This window comes from Sorghum bicolor, chromosome 4, assembly GCF_000003195.3.
Source record: "Sorghum bicolor cultivar BTx623 chromosome 4, Sorghum_bicolor_NCBIv3, whole genome shotgun sequence".
Taxonomy (NCBI): domain Eukaryota; kingdom Viridiplantae; phylum Streptophyta; class Magnoliopsida; order Poales; family Poaceae; genus Sorghum; species Sorghum bicolor.
Window position 1 is genome coordinate 3,250,402 of NC_012873.2, and position 23,775 is coordinate 3,274,176.

General features: G+C 41.7%; 3 protein-coding genes across 5 annotated transcripts; 2 read left to right on the plus strand and 1 right to left on the minus strand.

The window, feature by feature from the left end:
* LOC8074624 (UDP-glycosyltransferase 72B1) lies at window positions 1,587-3,556 on the minus strand. The gene has a single exon (XM_021458566.1). It carries the CDS (start codon window positions 3,416-3,418, stop codon window positions 1,940-1,942), a length of 1,479 nt encoding a protein of 492 aa, XP_021314241.1. The 5' UTR covers window positions 3,419-3,556; the 3' UTR covers window positions 1,587-1,939.
* LOC8069964 (26S proteasome non-ATPase regulatory subunit 2 homolog A) lies at window positions 7,172-15,472 on the plus strand. 2 transcript variants are annotated; one of them, XM_002451492.2, is made up of 25 exons: window positions 7,172-7,469; window positions 7,590-7,690; window positions 8,016-8,136; window positions 8,228-8,287; window positions 8,401-8,468; window positions 8,875-8,917; window positions 9,438-9,503; window positions 9,608-9,646; window positions 9,738-9,820; window positions 9,962-10,070; window positions 10,153-10,236; window positions 10,386-10,544; window positions 10,630-10,734; window positions 10,812-10,916; window positions 11,010-11,150; window positions 11,234-11,338; window positions 11,422-11,643; window positions 12,318-12,431; window positions 12,538-12,753; window positions 13,962-14,021; window positions 14,101-14,214; window positions 14,301-14,386; window positions 14,465-14,573; window positions 14,677-14,855; window positions 14,934-15,472. In XM_002451492.2, exons 1-25 carry the CDS (start codon window positions 7,347-7,349, stop codon window positions 15,004-15,006), a joined length of 2,685 nt encoding a protein of 894 aa, XP_002451537.1. In that variant the 5' UTR covers window positions 7,172-7,346; the 3' UTR covers window positions 15,007-15,472. The 2 variants fall into 2 exon arrangements, with proteins under 2 accessions (XP_002451537.1, XP_021314403.1); XM_021458728.1 differs by having other exon boundaries at window positions 10,162-10,236; window positions 14,934-15,387.
* LOC8074625 (putative F-box protein At2g02030) lies at window positions 18,745-23,677 on the plus strand. Of its 2 annotated transcripts, none has more exons than XM_021459290.1 (6): window positions 18,745-19,144; window positions 19,326-19,437; window positions 19,645-21,477; window positions 21,555-21,807; window positions 21,900-22,207; window positions 23,309-23,677. In XM_021459290.1, the coding sequence occupies exon 3, from the start codon at window positions 19,751-19,753 to the stop codon at window positions 20,984-20,986; it is 1,236 nt and encodes a 411-aa protein (XP_021314965.1). In that variant the 5' UTR covers window positions 18,745-19,144; window positions 19,326-19,437; window positions 19,645-19,750; the 3' UTR covers window positions 20,987-21,477; window positions 21,555-21,807; window positions 21,900-22,207; window positions 23,309-23,677. The 2 variants fall into 2 exon arrangements, with proteins under 2 accessions (XP_021314965.1, XP_021314966.1); XM_021459291.1 differs by having other exon boundaries at window positions 21,574-21,807.

Sequence of the window (23,775 nt, forward strand, 5' to 3'; positions counted from 1 at the left end):
GCTTGATGGCTCTCCACTATTGTCGTTATCGTTGGCTAGCTGAAGACCCTTTTCTTTGCAAAAAATGCCGGCAGAAAACTAATGGTCATAAATATGTAAAAAAAAAAGAACATGCAGATATGAAATAACCACCGCAGCGGCCGGGCCCCACCAATTATTTGAGATACTGTAGCTACCAACACAACCACAGCCAAAAGAAATCCTCATCGTTGTCATGTATTGTATGGATTGACGATATGGACGACAAGAGGCATCTCATCTGGATCTGGAGGCTGAACTGCTGAAGTAGATTGGGTCTTTAAGGCAATAAAGCAAACTTTATTCCTGATAGCAGTAGCAGCAGGTCCAAAGTCATTAGCCCAACGAGCTAAAAACATTTCCAGTAGTTTGTTTTTTTAAAAGGGGTTCAGGAACTTTGAAAAAGTATTTCTAGATCCCTTGAACTTTTTAAGTGATGCAACACATATCCCTAAACCTATAAAATGGTGCATCTCGATCAGGTCCATTTGTGGAACCCATATAGACCATTGTGGTGCATATCACTCAGCAAGCTCAAGGACCTAGGCTTTGTTTAGTTCCGAAAATTTTTTGGTTTTCGGGACGGTAGCACTTTCGTTTTTATTTGACAAACATTGTTCAATCATGGTGTAACTAGACTTAAAAGATTCATCTCGTGATTTACAGATAAACTGTGTAATTAGTTTTTATTTTCGTCTATATTTAGTGCCTCATGCATTGCCGCAAGATTCGATGTGACGGAAAATCTTAAGTTTTTGGTTTTTGGGGGCAACTAAACAAGGCCCTAGAAATGAGATTTGAAAGTTTGTGCGCCTAGATGATATCATTTAACAAGTTTAAGTGCCGCTCACATGCATTTGCCTCAAAATCATTCAATATATCTTTTTTGCACCCTTTATATTTTTTCTAGATCTTGTGCGCACTCTATATAGAGTCATTTCCTCTATGTATCTTTTGCGAACCAGAAACCCACAGTAGAAGATGACAATATTTGAAGATCTAATTGAAGAAACTGCTAGAGAGATATAAGAATATAAAGAGATTCTTGGAGTTATTTCTTAGCACCACATGTTTAAAGCTCAAGTCAGCGAGTAAGAAAAAGGCCATATGCAGAGTGTGGGGAACATAGCACCGAGCAGAGAGTGTGAGACACCAAGAGATTCTTTTATGTTAGAATGGAACCCATATTGCGGCTGGTCTCAGTCTTATATCTCAAGTTTAAGAGGTGTGTTTCATGGACCCCTACGTCATAGTAATGGCACAAGATAAAAGTAGCATCGATGGTTGCTTGGTACATGTGCATGACTTCGTCCTGGCAGTTGTTTGGTAGTTCTCGATAGTATTGTAGATGGCAGAAACAAATAAAATTGAAAAAGGTTATTTCAAGGTTCCATCGTTTAGATAGTATCACTTATCTAGGGTCAGAGTGCTTAAAAACTTAAGTCGTCTGTTTTGAAGTCCATTGTACACTTGACATTTTATTACATGGCAAAGCGACTTGAGCTCATCATGTATTACAAGTCCATGTACGCAGGTTTTAAAGAAAAATGAAAAAGAGACCAACCAACGAGGAACTAGATGGTTTTTCATTTAATCATTAAGAAGAGAAATATGCACCCAAATTCAGTGCAAAAGAGGACTCAAAACCTGGGTGGTTAGGTGCATAACCGCACCTTCTACCCCAACTAGTTGAGCTAGGCTCACTTACTGGAAAAAAAAAAGTAGAAACACATAGCAGAAATCACAACGGGTACACATGGTAGACATGAATAACACTGTACAATTTGCTGCACAACCTTTTTACCAAACGAGTAATTCAAGGGATTTGTATGAATGGGTGACACTGTACTTCATATCAAACTCAAACTCCACAGTTTTAAATTTTAACAACGCCAAATATTCAGTTCAGTTCAAACGAGCTTCAGTGGGCAGCCCCCTTCCATTTGCTCACGACTTCAGCCAGTGTCTCGTAGGACACGCCGCCGGGCCGGAGCGCGCTGGCCGCCGCCTCCCGGAGCTCCTCCACCTTGGCGCGCGCCGCCGCCCCCTTCTCGCCATGCGTCATCTCCTTGACAACCTCGGCGATGTCCTCCGCGAGGATCATCCCGTCGGCGCCGCGGACCACAGGCCTGAGCGCCGCCCTGGTCTCCTCGCACAGCAGCACGGCGTTCTGCCTCTGCTCGGCGTACAGCGGCCACGCCACCATGGGCACCCCGCTCACCACGCTCTCCAGCACCGAGTTCCACCCGCAGTGCGTCAGCATCGCCATGGTGGCGCGGTGCGCGAGCACCCTCGCCTGCGGCGCCCACGACGGCACCACGCGCCCCGCCGCCTTGGTCCTCTCCACGAACCCCGCCGGGAGGTAGCTCAGCGGGTCGTCCGTGCTCTTCGACCCGTCGTAGTAGCTCTCCCCGGGGTTGGTGTCGCCGGCGCCGGCGTCGTCGACGGGGCTCCTCACCACCCACAGGAACCGTGCCCCGGACAGCTCCAGCCCGCGCGCCAGCTCGCGCGTCTGCGCCGCGGACAGCGCGCCGCCGCTGCCGAACGACACGAACAGCACCGATCGCTCCGGCTGCGCGTCCAGCCACTCCACGCAGCCGCTAGCGTCGCCGTCGTCCGCGGCCGTCGTCGCCGGCCGACGTGTGATGGGCCCGACCGGGTACACCGGCGGGCGCCACGGCTCGGGCCGCCGGAGCACGGCCGCGGCGCCTGGCTCGACGGCGTCGAACGTGTTCACCAGTATGCCGGCCGCGTCGCGGTACCTCTCGCCGTGGTGCACCATCCACCGGCACGCGTCGCTGGTCCGGTCCTGGAGCGGCTGCAGGATGTCGGCGCCGGGCACCGGCACGCAGCCGGGGAGCCTGACGGGCTCCGGCATGTCGCGGAACTCGCCAACGGTGGCGGCGAGTTCCGCGTCGAGGCGCGGGAGGTGGAGCATCAGCGAGAGCATGAGGAGGTTGGACGGGAAGAAGAGGTAGCCCGGCACCCCGGCGTCGCGCGCCGCCCGCAGCGCGTCGGCGCCGAAGAGGTCGGCGACGAACGCGACGAGGTTGCCCGTCGTGGACCTGAGGTCCGTCAGCATCGCGGTGAGCGCCGGGACGGACCGCTGCGCCTCGACGGAGAGCAGCGTCTCGATGGCGGAGCCCGCGGGGAGGTCGTCCAGCGGGACGGCCGGCAGCGACGCGGCGCCCACGGCCGGCGGCAGGGACGCCAGGAACGCGCGCTGCGCGGCGGAGTCGGAGCTGGCGTAGGTGAGGACCGTGGCGGTGAAGCCGTGCGCCTCGTGCAGCCGGCGCGCCAGCTCGGCCAGAGGCGCCACGTGGCCCATCCCCGGCGACGAGAGCAGCGCGACGTGGGGCGCCGCCGTGGACGTCGCGGCTTTGGTCTCGCCGTTGCACATCGCCGCAGAGCTAGGTAGGTGACTGGTGAGGTGCGTGAGCAGCTGGTTTTCTTGGAGTGGGATGGATCGGAGGCGTCTAGAGAGGTGGTAGAAGAGAGATCGTTGGCGCCACCTATATATACGTCAAGCAGGAAAAACTACTAGCTGCTGCAAGTATTCATAATAAGTGCATTTTTTTTTTCGCGAGGAACAAAAGTATATAGCATAGAGTGGGGCATGGTCACTGTATTCAATTATTCATGCACGTCACGACATACTCATAATAAATGCAATCTCGCACGTTTTATAATACTGTAAATGATGCACAACTGTACTATAGATAATCTTGTTTAATCAACTAATAATAATTACAAAAATTACTCACTCGGTCCAATAAAAAGAGTCGCTACAAGACTAATACTGGCCAAGCTTTTTTAAATTTGACTATATTTATAAAAAGAATATTAGTAAAATTTTTATCTTTAAATAAGATTATTATGAAAATATATCAAAGATCGATCTATCAAATTATACTAACCACGTAACATAAATATCAATGTTGTTATATATATTTGGTTAAAGTTAATTTATTGGAATCGAGAATGACCCTTTTATATAGGATGGAGGGGAAAAAATTTCTATACATGCGTGATTAGGATTTGCCCTGTGCAGCACCCTATCACTGTCGTCCACGCGTGCTGATTTGGCTCAATGGAGCTATGCGCCGCGGCTTCGCGCGGACAGATCGTGAGGCAGTTGGTCCATGCTACTACCATCTGGATCGTGCGCTGCATAGGCCATCGAAGGTTGGATCAGACGGCATTTGATCCGTGTTGCAAGACCTGTATCGCGGGTGCATTTTTTTTTTTTTTGAAACTGACAATTTTTTTCTAGACTGTGGGAGTATGTGTCCTTTTAACTCAAGTAGTGACCTAGAGGAGCCCGACGGAGGTTGCGACTTGCCAATGATAATCGATACTACTGTCTCCAATAATAAAACCCAAAATACAAGATTCATATTAATGTTTATATAATGCTACAGGCAAATATTTTAATATTTATTTTTGGTTTTCTCCAATAATAAAATCTATCCTTTCAGCAAATAAGTCTTGAGAAGAGAGAATACTTAATTTAGTTTATGTCTCGCTTGACACCCAAAATAAGTCTCGTATATACTCTGTTAAAGACTGAAATAATGCGGTCAAAACCTATTTTGCATTTGGGTGCTCTTCATAGCCACTCTTGAAAGACACACTAAAGAGGATAAGAAAAGGCATTGAGCTCGGGTCAGCGACAACGACAACACTATGACTATGAGCAAAGGTGGTGGGAGACGTGATGAGAGGACACGACGGAGAGGAGGATGGGGACGGACTGAGGCACAATGAAAATTTTAATTTCGTTTGTATTGGATAATTATTATCTAATTATAAACTAATTAGGTTTAAAAGATTTATCTTATAAATTATAAATAAACTATTTTTTATTTATATTTAATGCTCTACGTATATATCATAAGATTTGATACGATGATAAATTTTAAAAAGTTTTTTAATTAGGTGAACGCTCAAGAGTCAAGACACACGATGTGTGCGAGAGTTGGACAGGGATGGGATGATGTGAACAGCAGAACGAACCAGACGTCCGAGTCTCGGAGATGATGATAATACAAGACAATTTTGATTCTGTGTCTTTTCTTTTCCCAACAACATGAGCGTGATCGATTACCAGAACGAAGCGTGTGACAAATTCATGCTAGTAGTAATTTGCTAGGCTAATAATGCCTTAGCGTGCATCACATCTGTTTTGGTTCGTTGGAGTTCCTCCCCGAAAACATTTTGACGTGCTATTGAAAGCTTAGGCGGAAGGCGGTACAGTGCTCTCGAGGCAAAATTCTACATAAACAATGCTGGAAAAGGCTTTCGCAATAATTTCTCTGTCCTATAATATAGTGTATTCAAGTAATTAAAAAATATTCTCAATTATAATATTTTCTAAAGAATAAAAACTAGTTTTGCATTAAATACTTTTTATTTATTATCCAATCACTATTAATTATGTTGACTATAGCATCTGGTTAGAAAATAAAATGAGGATATATATATGATTTAAATTTTCTCTCTTAATTTATTTTAAATTTCTTGTATATTTTAGGACAGAGGGAGCAAATCAATCATCTCTAAAATATAAGATATTATCCAAACAAAAAACTAACAGTACGTAAGATTCCGTGGGAGACAAATAAGATAGCTGATAGCTCTAAAAAGACAAGACGAACAAGCATGTTGAATTCAAGTCTTATTTCTTGACAAGCACTTGCGCATCGTCCAACTTATAAAATCAAGCTTGTGCTACAAACTAACAACTGAGGTAACAAAACCCCCATTTTCTGTAACATGTTTGCGATGCGGTGGAAGTTTTTACCTTTTCAAAAAAAAAGCTGGAATACAACACCAATCATAGAAGAAATGAACAAATCTAGTAATAATCTTGTCGCACGAGTTATATTTTAATTAAACAAGACCTGTAGGGAGAAAAATACATAAAAACAAAAAAGCTACTCGGTGCTTGAGTGTTTCTCTGGTCTCCAACACTAGGAGCCTCTCTTTGGTAGGGCATGCAGGGGTTTCAGGACAATGGAGTTTTACTTTACAAGAATATAAGATAGTTATAGATTGTATCTTAGTTGACTATATTTTACTATTCTAATTTGGATGTAAATTTTATATTTAATTGGTGTAAACTGATTATTCGTAAATGAAATTGGTCAGAATTACTCGAACAGTTATTTGATCATTTATTTAACTTTTTTAATTTTCTGTATGTTTTTTTGGTTCCCAATTGAAAATCTTCTATTTTAGCTTTTATAAAAATAATTTGGCTAATTTATCTGTTTAATACAAAATTTTGTTTAATATTTTTGTATTATTTTTATAATCTTTATTTGCATCGTTAGACCTGTATCGAGTGGTTATAGGATGTTGCCAGCCATGGAATAAAGGTGCAATCTCCACAACATCTGAATATGATCACAAGGTCATCACATGAGTGGCATAGGTAAACTAGTGTCGTGATAGCAATCGGAAAAGACGGACGAAACCTAAGGGATTAGAGATGCCTAGCCAGGTCAACTCAAATGAGGGACGTGGATTGGGGATGGCCATAGGATCAAGGAGGTCCAGTAGAGAGGGGTGAATAGTTGATTTTAAAACTTTTAGCAATACCTACCTGCAATAAAGAAATAGAAGTAAAACTAATGACTACGCCCCCAATCATTAACATTGCAAGCAACAATGTTTTGTTCAATGATAGACGGCACATCTATAGATAATGAGGCATGCGGTGGCTTTGTCAATCTTTAAATCTAATATCTTAACCTCATTCTTTCACATGCACTCATAAAAAAGCTATGTATGAGTGTGTACATTTATTCTATGTTTTTTTAAAAGACAGATTATTCTTTACCCTATATTTGAATTCTTTCCAACTTCGCAATTTTATCCTCACTTTTCGAAAGAGCGATGACGTACTGGGCCCACCCAAGGCCCAGAGCCAAGATGTTCGACAGCTTAACGGGGCTTACTGAGTTCAAAGCCCTTTTCGGCCTAAAAAGGCCCACTAAGAAGACACAGCCCTCCTAGACCTAGTTACGAATCCGGTGGGCCCGAAAGAACAATCGCCCGGCCCACGTCTACTCCCTTCTTGGGCGAGGGGCAAAAGCTGCGTTGAGACGGGAATGGACTTGCGGCGTGCTTCTACGCTAGCACGCCTCTTCTCCGTCTCCATAATAATAACAAAGCACAGGCAAAGCGGATCCCCCCTTCCCCTCCGCTGCCTCACTTGCGCCGCACGCGACCGGCGGAGGCTCCCCGCGTAGCGCCGCGAGCCCAACCCTAGCCCTACCCGTCGGTCCTTCCGGTGGACCAGCCGCCGAGCCCCTCAGGCAGGCATGGCTCCCCCCGAGAACCCCAGCCCCGCGGCGCCGGCCGAGCCGTCGCAGCCGCCGCCGCCGGCGGCGGCCGCGGCCAAGGGGAAGGGGAAGAAGAAGGACGAGAAGAAGGATGACGATCTGGTGAGTCCGACCCGCTTCGAGCCCTAGGAGCGGTTGAATTGCGGGGGCTAAAATCTCGCTCCCTCCTGTTTCGATCTGGGGGTTTTTGGATTTCGACTGACGTGTCGGATGGTGCCGCAGTCGGAGGAGGATCTGGCGCTCAAGGAGCAGCTCGAGCTCTACGTCGTGCGGGCGCAGGACGCGGATCCCGGCGTGCAGAAGCTCGCGCTTGAGAGCATGAGGTACCACTGCCCGCTTCGTAAATCCGCCCCGGTTTAGGTCTAGGGTTGCGTGACCCCAAGGGTAACTCAGCTTTAGTTGTGGTGCTCGTGTGATACTTGTTGTGGGTTTAAGTTTGTTATCTTTGTGAAGATTAGTTTAGTGTCTTGGTGCTATATCCTATTTATTATTATTACCTTGCCTATAATGTGTAAAGATTAAGATCAGTTTTGTTGTGTCCGAGAAGGATAATTGAGTGCTCCACTCCAGCTGCACTCCAGCAGTTTTGTGCAACCAACAGCTTGTTTCTTAACCCCTTATGCTGACCCTAAAATTGATCTGTTTCAGGCAGGAGATTCGCTCGGCCACGAGCTCAATGACTTCGGTCCCAAAGCCGCTGAAATTCCTCCGCCCACACTTTGGAACTCTCAAGTCCTATTTTGAAACAATGCCAGAGTCCGAGCTCAAGGTATGTGTGTGAACACTTTGGATCACCCAGCTCCTGTATGTTGTAGATTGGTTTGGTGCAGTGCTTATGCCACCATCTTATTGTTTTGCAGAAGTACATGGCTGACATACTGTCAGTGTTAGCTTTGACAATGTCCATTGAAGGAGAAAGAGTACGTACCTGCCACAATAGTTCTCTTCCTACTGTCATTTACAAGATATTTTTTTTCTGTCAAATCTTCAGCTGTACCTGTGAATCTCGAACTGAGACATCTTCTTTTCGCAGGAGAGCCTGAAATACCGTCTGTTGGGCTCTGAAGGTGATATTGGTTCATGGGGTCATGAATATGTGAGGTATGACTGAACTTAAATAATATGTTTCCTGGCTAAATCAGCGAAGTCAAAATTTTTTAGTCAGTGTTGACAATGGTACTCATGCAACGTTATGCAAAACTAATTAGAAGTCGTAAGCACATGACACAATAAATAAACTCCTACAAGTATACACTGTTTACAAACCTGGTCACATCCTGCTCAACTAACGACAAGGCACAGGCATGACACATGATTTTTTTTTGTACTTATTAAGTTTTATTTCAGAGGAAACTTTTTGCATAGAGTAACCCATTCCAATATGTTAAGGAGTTTATTTCACCTGTTGGATATGCTTCATTTTTTAAAAAAATATACTGTTTAAATGCTATTTCTGTGCAGAACTGTTGGATTTTAAATGAATAACTACCTTCTCTGCACTGTGCAGAAATTTGGCTGGTGAGATTGCACAAGAATTCCAAAAACGTCAGGTTGCATCCTCACTCATGCTAGAATACTTGAATCATTTTGTATTGTTGTATCTACGACTTGTACCTGGGTTTTGGTGTGCTGATTCTTGTACATACTACATAACACCTGTTAAAGTTGTAAACAACAATTCTTTGGTTTTTTCTTACTCTTAGTTAGTTAGTATGGTACTCACATCCGATTTATTCATTGATTAATATTCTGGTAATCATTAACTTTTTCATTAATACCAGTTTTAATGTTCAATAGTTGAAAATTGAAATCACACTATGTCTTTATAAGGTTTGACATGGTAAAGAATTGCATTCCATTCCTTTTATTTATCTTCATTGCATGCCCCGCATACCTGGTTACCAAGATCACATTTCATTGTGAATTTCTGCAATTTTTTTTATTGCTTGTTCTTGTCTTATTTTCTTCTCATGCTACTGGGCTGCAATAGGAATTAGTTGGTGGGCAGGTTTATACTTTATTCTGTTCCATTCTTTAGCAATCCTCTTATGCCGGGTTTATTATTTCCAGGATGATGACTTGCCCATTGATGCCCTAATGGAGCTAGTGCAGCAGATTGTTTCATTTCACATGAAGGTTTGTTCTGAGTGGAGTTCATGGTTGAATACTTATTCCTTCATTACATCTTGAACTCTGTTTATTTTTTAGTTTTGCTAATTATTTCTTGTCATTTTTATTAGCATAATGCCGAGCCTGAAGCTGTGGATCTTCTTATGGAGGTACACCTAGTTGTTACAATACTTGTTATTGTCAAGAGTACAGCCCCAATGTTTTTTTGCTAATGAACTCACAAATTTCATCTTTTGGTAGGTTGAAGACCTTGATTTACTAGTTGAGCATGTGGATGCTACAAACTACAAAAGAGCGTGCTTGTATCTTACTAGCTCGTCCAAGTAAGTACACATCTCTTTATCACTTGTTACTGTGATATATTACTTTTGCCCTCTCTTTTGTGGAACTAGATGTAGAACTCAAGTATAGTTGAATTTCTCTGATTAAACTAACGCTTCTGTGTGCAAACATGAAACTTGCAGTTTTCTCCCTGCCCCTGATGATAGTTTGGCACTTGACATAGCATATACCATCTACATGAAGTTTGGAGACCTTGCAAGTGCTTTGAGAACTTCTCTGAAACTTGAGAAAGTGAGTAACATGATTGTCAAATGTGACTTGACATACTGCTTTGTTTTAAAACCAAATACAACTTACATATTAATGTCTGTAGTCCCCGCAGTATGTGAAGCAGGTCTACACAGCAACTGATGATCTTCTGCTCAAGAAGCAATTCTCGTATCTCATCGCACGCCATGTATGCCCACACCCCATTTTTCTTTACATGTGTATCTGCTGTGTGTGTTCATGTGACTGGGACTATGTGTTTATTCATGCACACAATCCTGAGATACATCTTATAAAATTGTTATTCCCCTTTTTTGAACAATCATCTGTCTTCTGAAGGGTTTGGTTATGGAGATTGATGATGAGATCGCTGCTGATGACAATGACAAGGAGGTTTTGCAAGAAATAGTAAATAATACTAAGTTGAGTGAGGGATATCTTACTCTTGCTCGCGATATTGAGGTCATGGAGCCTAAATCCCCTGAGGATATATACAAGGTAATGTATATTTTACTGCTTACCATATTTTTATATCACAATTAAACCATCTATAATAATTGTGGTTGTGTTTTACAATGTGTAGGTCCATTTGATTGATGGTCGTGGTGCCAGCTCCAGTCTTGATTCTGCAAGACAGAATTTAGCTGCAACATTCGTAAATGCATTCGTGAATGCTGGGTTTGGCCAGGTTAGCTTTTGAGACAACTGTTACTAGCTATGTTTGTGAAAAAAGAGTTCTAAGTTTTTTTTTATTACTTTGTGCAGGACAAGTTGATGACCGCTCCATCTGATTCATCCAGCAGCGGGTCTTCCGGAAATTGGTTATTCAAGAACAAGGAACATGGAAAAGCCAGTGCAGCAGCTAGTCTGGTATAATTACAGTATTCTTCATTTTGTTTCTGCAATGTAGGGTTTTATTAGAACTATCCAATGAATAATTAATGATTTTCTTTTTGTTTCCAGGGAATGATTCTCCTGTGGGATACTGATTCTGGGCTTGCTCAGCTTGACAAGTACTTGCATAGTAACGATACTCATGTTGTTGCTGGAGCTTTGCTAGGTATTGGAATTGTCACTTGCGGGGTGAAGAGTGATTGTGATCCTGTAAGTGCTTCACTTTGTTAGCTACTCTCGGCCCCTCCCGCCCGACATCTTCTTTGTTCCTAATACCCTAACCTTTCTGCCAGGCGTTTGCTATTCTCATGGAGTATATTGGCAAGGATGACTCAAACATTCGTATTGGAGCAATATTGGGTCTTGGAATTGCATATGCCGGTTCCCAGAAAGAAGAGGTGGGAACTAGTGCTTATAATTGTGTCTCGCTGCCTCATAATTTGGCGTTATCTTTCTTACCAATGCTGTTTTTAATTTTCAGCTTAAAATGCATCTATCTGCTGTGTTGGGAGACTCCCAATCACCACTTGAGGTCCTGGTCTTCTCAGCCATTGCCTTGGGATTGGTGTTTGTCGGTTCTTGCAATGAAGAGATTGCACAGTCTATTATATTTGCCTTGATGGAGCGTAGTGAGGCTGAGTTGGCAGAACCCATTATACGGTTGCTTCCTGTTGCGCTTGGCCTTCTATATCTTGGAAAACAGGTAATTCTAAGCATCCTGTAAATATGGTTCAGATTTCAAACTTTGCAGCTTTGTTGAGTAATTTAAGTAAGAAGTTGCTGCTAGGCGGTAGCATATCCATCCTGAGTACTATTTGTTGCTTCTCATTTCAAGTATCTACCTATTTTGTTCATTTAAAACTGATTAATTGGTTGTTATTAATTAACTACCCTTGTGTTGGTGATTGCTGCTACCTCTTCTGTTTACCCTGTGTGCAACATGCCACTTTTCAATGTAGTCTACTTCCATCTTGGAATATAGTGCACAGAAACATAAAAAACAATGTAAGCAAATACAATGGTTTCTTTTTTTTGGGGGGAGGGGGGGCGGGGCGGGGTAAAGGACAATTTTGCATCAAATAGGGTCGTAAATTTGGTGGGACCTTATTGTTACTTGCCAGTTATGAATCAATCATCCTGTAATCACGCAGATGACAGCGTTTATACATGTAGGAATTAAATTGGTTATGAAATGTAAGTGAGGGTACAAATGTCTTTTGCATTATTTCTTGATCTCCCTTAGAATCTTTTGGACACATTATATTCTAGGATGGGAGGGAGTTGATCTATGCACCTGCTATTTCACATATGACATATCACTCTAGTGGTTTTCAAAGATCTGTCTTACATATCACTGATAATCAATTCCTATTTCAGGATAGTGTGGAGGCTACTGCAGAGGTCTCTAAAACATTTGATGAGAAGATTGGGAAGTACTGTGATGTAACACTTATGTCACTGGCATATGCTGGGACAGGAAATGTGCTTAAGGTATTTGATGTTATCCTTTAATTGAAAGTTTTCTAGCAGATTCAGATTTTTAAGATGTTTATTAAGATGTTTGGTTGTATGTAAATGTTATCAACTCTGTTTGCAGGTTCAGAAACTTCTTGGCATATGCTCACAGCATCTTGAGAAAGGCGAAACACACCAAGGGCCAGCTGTCCTTGGAATTGCTCTTATTGCTATGGCTGAAGAATTAGGAGCTGAAATGGCTGTACGTTCGCTTGAGCGTCTTCTGCAGTACGGCGAGCAGAATATAAGACGAGCAGTTCCTCTTGCTCTTGGTATACTCTGCATATCTAACCCCAAGGTATGCGGATAAATTTGTCTTATAGAAACTAAATCTCTGATACATGAAGTCTCCTGCTGGAAACAATGCCTGATCAGGGTAATTTTAAGAACTTTGGTTTCAGACAGAACTTTGTGCCCCATGGGGAATTTTCTGTCCTAGTTGGTATACTGCCTCTTTCTTTTTCCTTTTTTGTTTCTTTTTTGGTCTAAGAAATGTTTCTCTAATGAGACCATCTGAATGGAATTACTGCGTGATAGTGCTACCTATTTGATGCACTGGCACCAGCACACAAGCGCAAATTTGTGCTTGCATTCAAGAATCTAAATAACTGTTTTTTTAGGGGGGCGGGATTGTTGACCATGAAACCAATCTACCCAAAGTATAGTCTACATAAGCTGTTTATCCCATAATACAAGACAATTTATTTCCCTAATTATACTGTTGGACCCAGAAACCATCAAGCTTTATCCAGCGCCATAGTATAATGATGGGGATGCAAGCAGGTCTATTTTTTTTGCGGGTTCTCGCAGAACCCTGTAAAAATTATAAGCCTATTTGCGGGCTTGCGGACAGGCCCGCTTGCATTCTATAAATAAATCATATCATAGCAAAGCCAGTTTTACTGTAGCTCCTTTTCTATAAATAGATTCTATCACATGGATAATTTTGCATGGTGACATTGTTATTAAAAGCATGGCCAAATCATGTTCACTGCAATTTCGTACTACTTAACTTTCATTTCTTTCATAAGTATATTTTAAATACTCAAGACTATGTATGGTGAAAGTATGGACCTTATAACATCAGCTCTGTGTTGTCAATCCATCTGACTTTTTCATATATAATTGATGATGGGTCAAGTTAAAAATGTTTGACCTAGTAGAATTCTAAAATGACCTACATTTGGAATCATAGGAGATTCTGATTTCATCGCAATCTACATTTGGAATCATAGGAGATTCTGATTTCATCGTAGTCTACATTGTACGACATAGTGAATCAAATCATGATCTACATCGTATATCTATGCCAAAAACTTTGGAGATTCTGATTTCACAACCCAAGTTTGGCAGTTTCTTGTGTATTCTTCTTTCAAACCTCTAAAAATACTCTGTTTTGGTATTATGATAATTTGAATGCTGAGTATTCATTGAACAGGTTCCATAAAGTTGAAAAACATATGCCACCAGGCATTCTGATTGCATTTCTAATACTTGCCTTCTCAGGTAAATGTTATGGACACACTGAGCAGATTGAGTCATGATGCAGATGCCGATGTGTCGATGGTACGTATTTATCAATTTTTCATATAGCCTTTTCCTTTGTTATCTTTAGCTTATATATCTGGTTATTTTATTTCGCCAGGCTGCAATTATCTCATTGGGTTTGATTGGTGCTGGCACAAACAATGCCAGAATAGCTGGCATGCTTCGCAATCTTTCAAGTTATTACTACAAAGAAGCTGCTCATCTGTTTTGTGTAAGTATAGATCCATAATGATCACTTGGCATCGTTCATGTACTATAATGGTTCCTTGGTTGTAATAATTTTATTGTGTTCATCAGGTAAGAATTGCTCAGGGCCTTGTTCACCTTGGAAAGGGCTTGCTGACCCTTTCTCCATACCATTCTGACCGATTTCTTCTTTCCCCGTGAGTGTCGATCTCTTAGCACCCATTTCACCTGTGAATGCCACCGGACTTTGTTTCATTTTTTTTCCTGTCTTCCAGAATGGCTCTTGGAGGGCTTGTAACTGTCCTGCATGCGTGTCTTGATATGAAGTCCACCATCCTAGGGAAATACCACTACATCCTTTACATTATTGTCCTGGCGATGCAGGTGCGTTTGTTAGTCATTGCCACCACTCCTATGGATTGAGTAGACAACTATTGGATATTATGTCTGAACCTATTCTTTCTTTTCTTTCTTTTCGCCCATACAGCCCAGGATGCTTTTAACTGTGGATGAGGATCTGAAGCCTCTCTCAGTACCTGTCCGCGTTGGGCAAGCTGTCGACGTGGTTGGTCAGGCAGGAAGGCCGAAGACAATTACTGGCTTCCAGACACACTCCACACCGGTCTTGCTTGCAGCAGGGGAGAGAGCTGAGCTAGCAACTGAAAAGTAAGCTGCATTCAGAATTTACGATGTGTATATGTTCCTCCAAGGATATCCTAATCACTGTTTGCTTGTGTCGTGCAGATACATTCCATTGACGCCGGTATTAGAGGGCTTTGTGATTCTGAAGAAGAACCCGGAGTACCATGAAGAGTAAAAGACTTCAGTATGCTAGATAGCATGGTGCTTTTGTGTCTCGTCCACATGGCAGTCTTCAAGCCTTGGCAACCTTTGTCGAGGAATCGATCGCCCCTGGATATCTTGCTCAATCCTCGGTCCGTTCATGTTTGATTCTTACCAGAGTTGCGGCTAACTGAAAGCTGTCTTTGGTTATGCATGCTGATATACCACTTGTAGGTGTTTTGAGTCTGTTTACTTCACCTCCAGTGTATCTGTACGATTGTATTTATTACTAGAGACGTATTTAGAGCTTACTCTGTACGGTGAGGTGATAACATGGCATAGCATTTTTTGCGTTCGTCTCGGTCAATCTATAATCCTTGTTTTGACATGTTGCATCATCATTATCTGTTTTTTTTGTATTGTGGTTACGTTCTGTATTTACAGCTTACTCTGTACTGGAAACACTGTACACATGATATGCGAGTCTGTGTACGTTTTCTTGTGTGCCTTCGTCTACGATTCACAATGGAGGCCAAATCAGGCTGAGCAAGCATAAATGCATGAGCCGCGCGGCATCTGCTCCCATGTATTCTCGTATAACATATTACGTGTACTTGTGTGCCTTCGTCTACGAGTATTCTCGTATAATATAGTACATGTACTTGTGTGCCTTCGTCTACGAGTCCCGCTGCGCATCTGTTCCTATGTATCAACGTTTATAAGGGTATTTCAACAAACTATCGTATATAAGGGCATTTCAACAAACACTGTCCGGTTTGTCCTAACACGCATTTTAACAATCTCCTATGTCCTAATTTTAAGATGATCCCAGGTTCGTGTTTGGCTGGATGAGATTCCTAACTTTATACTCCTAAGATAAGATGTTTGTGTTTGCCTAGGCGATGAGTTTGAAGTGAGAATGAAAGAAATTATAAAATATTCTCTCTTTACTATTTTATATAGATATAGATTTTATAATCTTAAAATTTCTGAGATTTTATAGAAATTATAAAATATTCTCTCTTTACTATTTTTTGTTTTAGCTATGTACTTTTGTTTATATTTAATAATTATCATCTAATCATGAATTAACTAGGCTCAGAAAATTCGTCTCGTAAATTATGGTGAACTACATAATTAGTTATTTTTTATCTATACTAGCAAACATGTCCTTGCGTTGTAACTGAAGAAAAAAATATTAAACACGATGAACAATAGCGACAGAAATAGTAAATACCTATTTAGGCCTTGTTTAGTTCGCGAAAATTTTTGGATTTAACTATTGTAGCATTTCGTTTTGTTTGACAATTAGTATCAAATCATGAACTAATTAGGCTCAAAAGATTCGTCTTCCAAATTACATGTAAACTATGCAATTGGTTATTTTTTATTTATATTTAATGCTCAATGTATGCGTCTAAAGATTCGATGCGATGGAATGAAAAATAATTTTTTTAGGAACTAAATAGGGCCTTACTATGTTTTACATATAATTGTATAATATTTGAAATCTATAATATATTTTATTTATGTGACTATGACACACAATAATATGAAAATGTTCTTTTAAAACCAAAAAAAGATGAAAACAACAAAAAGAATCTTTGTGATTTAGAGTGTAAACAAAACAAAGGAACAATTAATTCGGTAATCACCATCGAGTCCTTTACTGGAACATCTTTTGCCTGGTTGATAGCGAGAGTTAGCCTGGATCTACTACTTATTAGGCCGGTTGCAGATGAGCAAACAATTCAATTTCAATCGTGTCATGTCTTAAGAGTCTTGACTCATCTAATTACAAACAGTCACACTGAGACCAACTGCCATCATCTCCTGTAGAAGAAGTTCTTGAAGTAAGCTGAGACGCAGGACGCCCCTCTCGAAGGTGTTCCTGAACCTCGCCTTCCGCAAGTGCTCCAACGTTCACGATCCTGAACACGACACCCTCATGCAGCCACTCGCACTGCCGTCCTCCTAGGGCCCTGTTTAGGACTTGTTTTTGGTGGGTGAATTTTTTTTGTACCATAGCATTTTTCTTATTTGATAATTATTGTCCAATCATAGACTAACTATGCTTAAAAGATTTATCTCGTGATTTTACAGGTAAACTGTATAATTAGTTTTTGTTTTCGTTTATATTTAGTGCTCTATGTATGTACCGCAAGATTTGATTTTATAATATTGGTTTTATGTAGCACTCTAGTCTCTTGAATAACAGATCAACTTCATAGTGATTTGCAATTTTTTAGTCTCATTTACACAACAGCTACCACTTTTGTTTTTCATATGTATCAAGGCCTTGTTTAGGCCTTGTTTACTTCCTAAAAAATTTTGCAAAATTTTTCAGATTCCCCGTCACATCGAATCTTTAAACACATGCATGGAGTATTAAATATAGATGAAAATAAAAACTAATTGCACAGTTTGGTCGAAATTGACGATACGAATCTTTTGAGCCTAGTTAGTCCATGATTGGACAATTTTTTCAAATACAAACGAAAGTGTTACAGTGTCGATTTTGCAAAAAATTTTGGAACTAAACAAGGCCTTAGTTCATGAAGTATTTTGCAAAAAAGTCAAAAACCCAAAACCTTGAGACTCCCACCAAAATTCTAACACCAAAATTTTTTGGTTTTGGTGTTCACTTGCCAAAAAATTTTGCAAAACATTTTAGATTCTCTTCACATCGAATCTTGCGGCATATGTATAGAGCATTAAATATAGATAAAAAAATAATTAATTGCATAGTTTATATGTAATTTGCGAGACGAATCTTTTGAGTCTGATTATTCCATTATTAGATAATATTTGTCAAATATAAACGAAAGTGCTACTATGTCCATTTTACAAAACTTTTGGAACTAATCAAGACCAATGTTTTGCAAAAAGTTTAGGGCCAAAATATTTTAGACATGTTTACTTTCAAAATGCAAAATAGCAAAAATTTTTGTATTTTGTCCAAAATATTTTGGAACTAAAGCCCTGTTTAGATTGGAGATAAATTTTTTTTTGATGTCACATCGGATATGTCAGAAGGATGTCGGGAGGGGTTTTTAGAAACTAATAAAAAAACAAATTACATAGCTCGTCAGGAAACTGTAAGACAAATCTATTAAGTATAATTAATCTGTCATTAGCACATGTGGGTTACTGTAGCACTTAAGGCTAATCATGGAGTAACTAGGTTTAAAAGATTCGTCTCGCGATTTCAAACCAAATTGTGTAATTAGTTTATTTTTTATCTATATTTAATGTTTCATGCATGTGTCCAAAGATTCGATGGGATGGATGAAAAATTTTTGGGTGGGAAACTAAACAGGGCCTAAACAAGGCCCAAGTGTAGCCATCAAGGTCTGAACTCTGGCCTTGTTCACTTCCACCCAAAATCCAATTTTTTTTTTAAAATTCTCCGTCACATCGAATCTTTAAATGCATGCATGGAGTATTAAATATAAACGAAAATAAAAACTAATTGCACAGTTTAGTCGAAATTTACGAGACGAATTTTTTGAGCCTAGTTAGGCCATGATTAGACAATAATTACCACAAACAAACGAAAGTGCTACAATGTTCAAAAAAATTTCGAGAAAGAACTTAACAAGGCCTCTATACCGCCACTGAAACCAAGCTTGACATGTCCCTTCAGTTTCCAAGTGTAGCTAGAAACATTTCTCTTCAATAATTTTTCACTATAATATTTATTTTTTTATTTATATGTTTTATCTCTAATAAACTATTCCTAAATTAGCTATTTGGAACCATTCAGACGCCCTAGGCCGCTGCTTTCCCCGTCCGCAGACCCGCACCCATCCGCTCTTCTTCTTCCGCACCCCTCCCTACCCTACCGCAAATCTCCACCCGGCCTGTTCCCAGTTCCCACCCCCAGACGGGCAAATCCACTTCTTCTCTCCTCCACTTTCTCCTCTTCCCAAATCTATTCTCCCAAAGTACCTCAACGGAATCGAGTTTCCTTGGGCCAAATCGCGACCCAAGCAGCCAGATCAGCAAATCCATGGCGGCCGCCGCCGCCGCCGCTGCTTGGGGAGATCCTATTTGCGCAGTGCCACCCGTGGACGCTAGGCGCGTGTTGCTGAAGGTCACCTTCTAGTCGGACCGGGGGCGCTGTGCGTTTGCTGGGCACGCCGTTGGTTCTTGTCTGGGTCGCAGCCATGGTTCGTTGCCTTTTTATTCGATTTATTTATTTATTTCGAGTTCTTTTTCGATTCGATTTTTGGATCTTTGGCCGTTTTCTTTTTCCCTTCTCTTTGGCCGGCGCTACTATTATCCTTTGCAGGCTGTACAGATTTAACTCTCTACCGCTTTTATATTCATATATATTATTATCCTTTGCAGGCTGTACGGATCTAAGTCTCCGCCGTATAAAAGTCTCCGCTGTATGGACTCCGAAGGGAACGCGGCAGACTGATGGCAGAACAAAATTTTGAATATATAATAAAATAATAAGGTATAGATTTGTTCGAATCTGATCCACATACGATTGTTTTGGTTGTTTTTAGTATGATACCGATCGGTATCGGGTCTCAATTCCGAGTCAGTTACGAATTTTTTTGGTTGTTTTAGTATGAATACCGATCAGTATCGGGTCTCAATTCCGAGTCAGTTTTGTGCTTGCCCGTATTCTGACTACTTATATATACGTGTGGACGCGCAGGGCTAGATAGAGCAGATTGAAGGCAGTCAGGATTAATAAGGACGAATATATGAACCAGTCTGGATAGAGCAGATTGAAGGCAGTCAGGATTAATAAGGGCTGATATATGAACCAGTCGATCTCCAAACGACACCGTCCAGTGGCACCGGAGGTCGGTGGTGGCAGCATGATTCCAGATGAGGTGCTGCTGTTCGAGATCCTGGTGCGCCTTCCTGTGAAGTCCCTTGTGCGCTTCAAATCTGTTTGCAAGGCGTGGTGCGCCACCATAGCCAGCGCTCATTTCGTCCGCCTGCACTTGGAACTTGCAAGAGCTAGAAGCTCATCATCCATGGTCATAGTCCCTCGGAAGGAGCAGCCGAGACCGACAAAGCTGGCCTCTGTTTGCGTCCACATCTTCAGCTTCCAGCCAGCACGGCAAAGCAATGTCGCCAAGCTCATTATGAAGAGCAAGCCTCGTCCTGGTGGCATCCCACATTTCACCATCCCCCTGCACTGCGATGGACTGATTCTGATCCCCAGCGTTACAGGGCACATATTTGTGTGCAACCCGGCCACCAAGGAGTTTGTTGAGTTGCCACGGGGCACCCGGAATGTGGCATTGGACCAAAGGGTCGCCTTCGGCTTTGATCCTTCCAGTGGTACGTATAAGGTGGCTAGGCACTTCTTGCGCTCATACAGTGAAGGGCAAAAACGTACAGAATACGATGTTGGACATGAGGTCTTGACGCTTGGCGATGGCATAGAGACGTTGGAATGGAAAGCAACCATTGATCCACCTTACCCTATCAAGGGCAGGACTCCTATTTGCTTGCCAGGATTCTTCTATTGGAGTGCAGTCCAGTCTGTGGCTGACGACGCTGACCACAGCAAGCTCGACACAGATGTTATCCTCCGATTCAGCATGCGCGATGATACGTTCACTGTGCACCCCAATCCTCCATGCAGGAGCTACCTAAGTACAAATGACCTTCTGTGTGAGCTAAGTGGCAATCTGTGCTATGTCCACTCCCCCTCCTCTCGCGAAGTCTCCATTTGGTTAGCACAAGATGGACAAAACATAATAACATGGTCACTACGTTGTCGTGTCAATCTGCCCGTACCAAGGCTTCTTCGTGTTTATGCTTGTGCTTCAGCTGATCAAGGCACAATATTCCTCTCTGTGGATGCTCTTCACCTTTTGAAGTGCAACCTCCATGATGGATCTCTTGAAACAGTGGTCAGTATGCCATTTAACTTGGTGTATGTTCACGGGAAAGGGGTAAATTTTATCTATCAGGGACACCCTTTTTCGCATTACATGGTGCCATATGTGGAATCTTTGCTACGGATTGGACCATGCTAATGTTATTAATACCAAGTTGGTTAGGGTCCTTGCGGTGGGATTTATCCACCCGGATTGAAGTCTTAGCAGCCTGGGAATGGGAACATGATTCTCGTTCCTGTTCTCATGTTCCACATTCCAGGAATGTAGACGTTCCTGAAACGCCAATGTTCCCGTTAGGTTGAGTGTGTGTACGCGTTGAACGTCTGCATCTATACTTGTGTAATTCACAAAAATAAATAAAAGAAAGGGTATGCTTGAATGCGGCTTGTATGTTATCAATAGATGTGGGTGTGTTGTAAGCTGTTTGTAACAAAATTACTATCCTCTTTTTTCGGCAAACAACAATTAATTCATATGTGTTCTCTCTCTTTGTCAATGTTGACACGAGCAACGCTGTAGCACCTGATTCACCGGATGTGTTGTATGATGCCGAATCAGTAGTCCAAGTGGATGCCACTTTTGGAGTGAGATGTGCAGCACCCTGAAAATCATGGAGTATATCATTCAATGTATGAAAAAATGTACTGTGTATTTCAAAGACTTAATTAGTGTGTACCATGTAATATATTCATGCTTTCTTATGCAGAAATCATCCTTCACACCAGGTTGTAGCTACATGACTTTGAGGGCAGTGGCGGAGCTTGGACCTAAATCCAGCAGGAGCCAATCATTAAAGAACAAGGTTAATCTTTAGTTTTTATCAAGCCAGAATGGCTGCAACTAATGCAGTTTATGCAAGTTTAGGGGTGGCCATGGCCCCTATTGGCCTGTGAGAAGCTCCACCATGTTTGAGGGTAGGGTCTGCAACACCACAAAAATCATGGAGTGTACCTTTCTTAGTAAGAAACTTCCTCCTGTTGCTATGTTACGAAAAAAATGCATGATCTCTACCAGCAGTCATTCATGTTTACGCAATAATGTTTTCATGCAGGGTTCATCTTACACAACAGAATGCGATGAGTCCTTAAAGCCAGCAGTTGGCATGACATTTGAGGATATTGAATCAGCCATAGAGTTCTACGAAGCCTATGCTGCACATATTGGGTTTCCGGTACGTGTTGGTCAGCACAAGCAAAGAATGGATTGCTGATAAATAAGTGTTTTATTGCTCGAGGGAAGGGTTCCGTAAGTCTAAAGATGAGATGCAATCCGAACCTGTGCACAGCGGGAGAAGGAAGTGTAAAAAAAATCACTCGATGTGGCTGCCTGCAATTGTTGCTATCAAATTGACAAAGGAAAGTAAGTACATCATAACCACTTTTGTAGAACAGCACGCACATGCATTTTTCTCACTTAATAAACATCTCGTAAGATCAAATAGAGAAGTTGGTGAAAAGGTGAAGAATACATTGTTCAATTTGCATAGCACATGAGATGCATAATGTTTCCTTCGTGTCGGCCTTGGTGGGTTTGAGAATGTTGGGTGCACATTGGAAGGACCTACAGAATTACAACGGGAGCTTAGGTGCTTGGTAAAGTCATCTAACACTAAGTGTCATCTAACTGCATTTATGGAATAAAATGCATCGCCAACTTGGTTGAATAAAAGTCAGATGAAAGCACCCATAGGTAATAATGGCAATGCAGAGCTCGAGTAGTTGAGTGTATCTTTTAACATGTAGTATAGTCAAATCATTCGTTCACAACGTAATTTTCATCCATTCAGCTCCTTGCCTAACATAAGTGGGGAAAGAATCGAAGGGTTCCAAGGCTACTGAATCTATGACACACAGATACTTTTATAAAAATGTAATTTTATTAAGAACTGAGAAGATTAATGGAACTGTAACTAAAGAACAACTTTTTTTATGTTTAAGAATATTTCACTTATTACATTAGGCCCATGGATTTCTGTCACCTATTACAATTGAACAGTACTGCATGTTCAGACTAATTCTCAAAGTCCTTGGTGCGGCAGATTCAGGGACTCACTTAGCAATGTGATTGGTAGTGCAGATTGATACCTTTCTTCAGACAATTTCTGGAGCAATGTAGTGTGTGTTCCAAAAATTATCTCAGCCTGCAATGACCTGTGGAGGTGTAATCTTTTCTCGAAAAGCCCCTATTCCTTTGATGGTTAAGATATTCTTTTGGGTGGCCATACATGATGGAATTCAGTGTGGAGTTCAGTTAAAAAAGAAGTGGTCTGGCCCTGAGAAATGTTTTGTTTGTGATAAACATGAAACTTCTGGTCATATACTCTTCCAATGCCCCTTAGCTATTTTCCTTTGGTCTTTCTTGCGAGACTGTCTGGGATGACCAGCTGTTCGTTGCTGTTTTTAGAGATTGTGGAAAGAAGTCGAGGTAAGAAACAAGTGCTAATCCTTTTTCTATCTGCAGGTGCATTGTGGTCCATTTGGAAGTCTCGCAAGAAGATTGTGACATCGCCAGTAGCGCTGATCTACAAGATGCTGATGCTGAGCAAGTCTTGGCGTCCTCTGTTGAAGCCGAAGCTGATTCCAATGGCGGATGAGATGATGAATTTGATTTCGGCGAAAGCTGCTTCTGCGATATAGTTTCTGTCTTAGTAGAGTTCTTTGTCTCGTTTAGCTGCTTTTGCTGAACCTTTTATAGCTTTTAGTTGCTTTTGTCGAGCTTTTAGTTGTGGTTGTTTTGGGCCCTCTGTTTTGTAAACTGGAATCCCCAGTGCCGGATCAAGGTGTTCGTTACGCTTTCTTATAAAGTTGGGTGAAAGCCTTTGATCTAAAATACTCCCTCCATCCTAATTTATAAGTCATTCTAAGAATCTTGGAGAGTCAAAGTACAGTTTGACCAAATTTATATGATAAAATAATAAGTATTATGAT

What these genes read in the sequence shown, in the direction of transcription:
- LOC8074624 (XM_021458566.1), bottom strand. Translation starts at nt 3,418, where the DNA reads ATGTGCAACGGCGAGACCAAAGCCGCGACGTCCACGGCGGCGCCCCAC.
- LOC8069964 (XM_002451492.2), top strand. Translation starts at nt 7,347, where the DNA reads ATGGCTCCCCCCGAGAACCCCAGCCCCGCGGCGCCGGCCGAGCCGTCG. An exon ending in CCCCTGAGGATATATACAAG is followed by an intron (nt 10,545 to 10,629) that starts GTAATGTATATT and finishes TACAATGTGTAG; the next exon opens with GTCCATTTGATTGATGGTCG. An exon ending in CAGATGCCGATGTGTCGATG is followed by an intron (nt 14,022 to 14,100) that starts GTACGTATTTAT and finishes TTATTTCGCCAG; the next exon opens with GCTGCAATTATCTCATTGGG.
- LOC8074625 (XM_021459290.1), top strand. Translation starts at nt 19,751, where the DNA reads ATGAACCAGTCGATCTCCAAACGACACCGTCCAGTGGCACCGGAGGTC.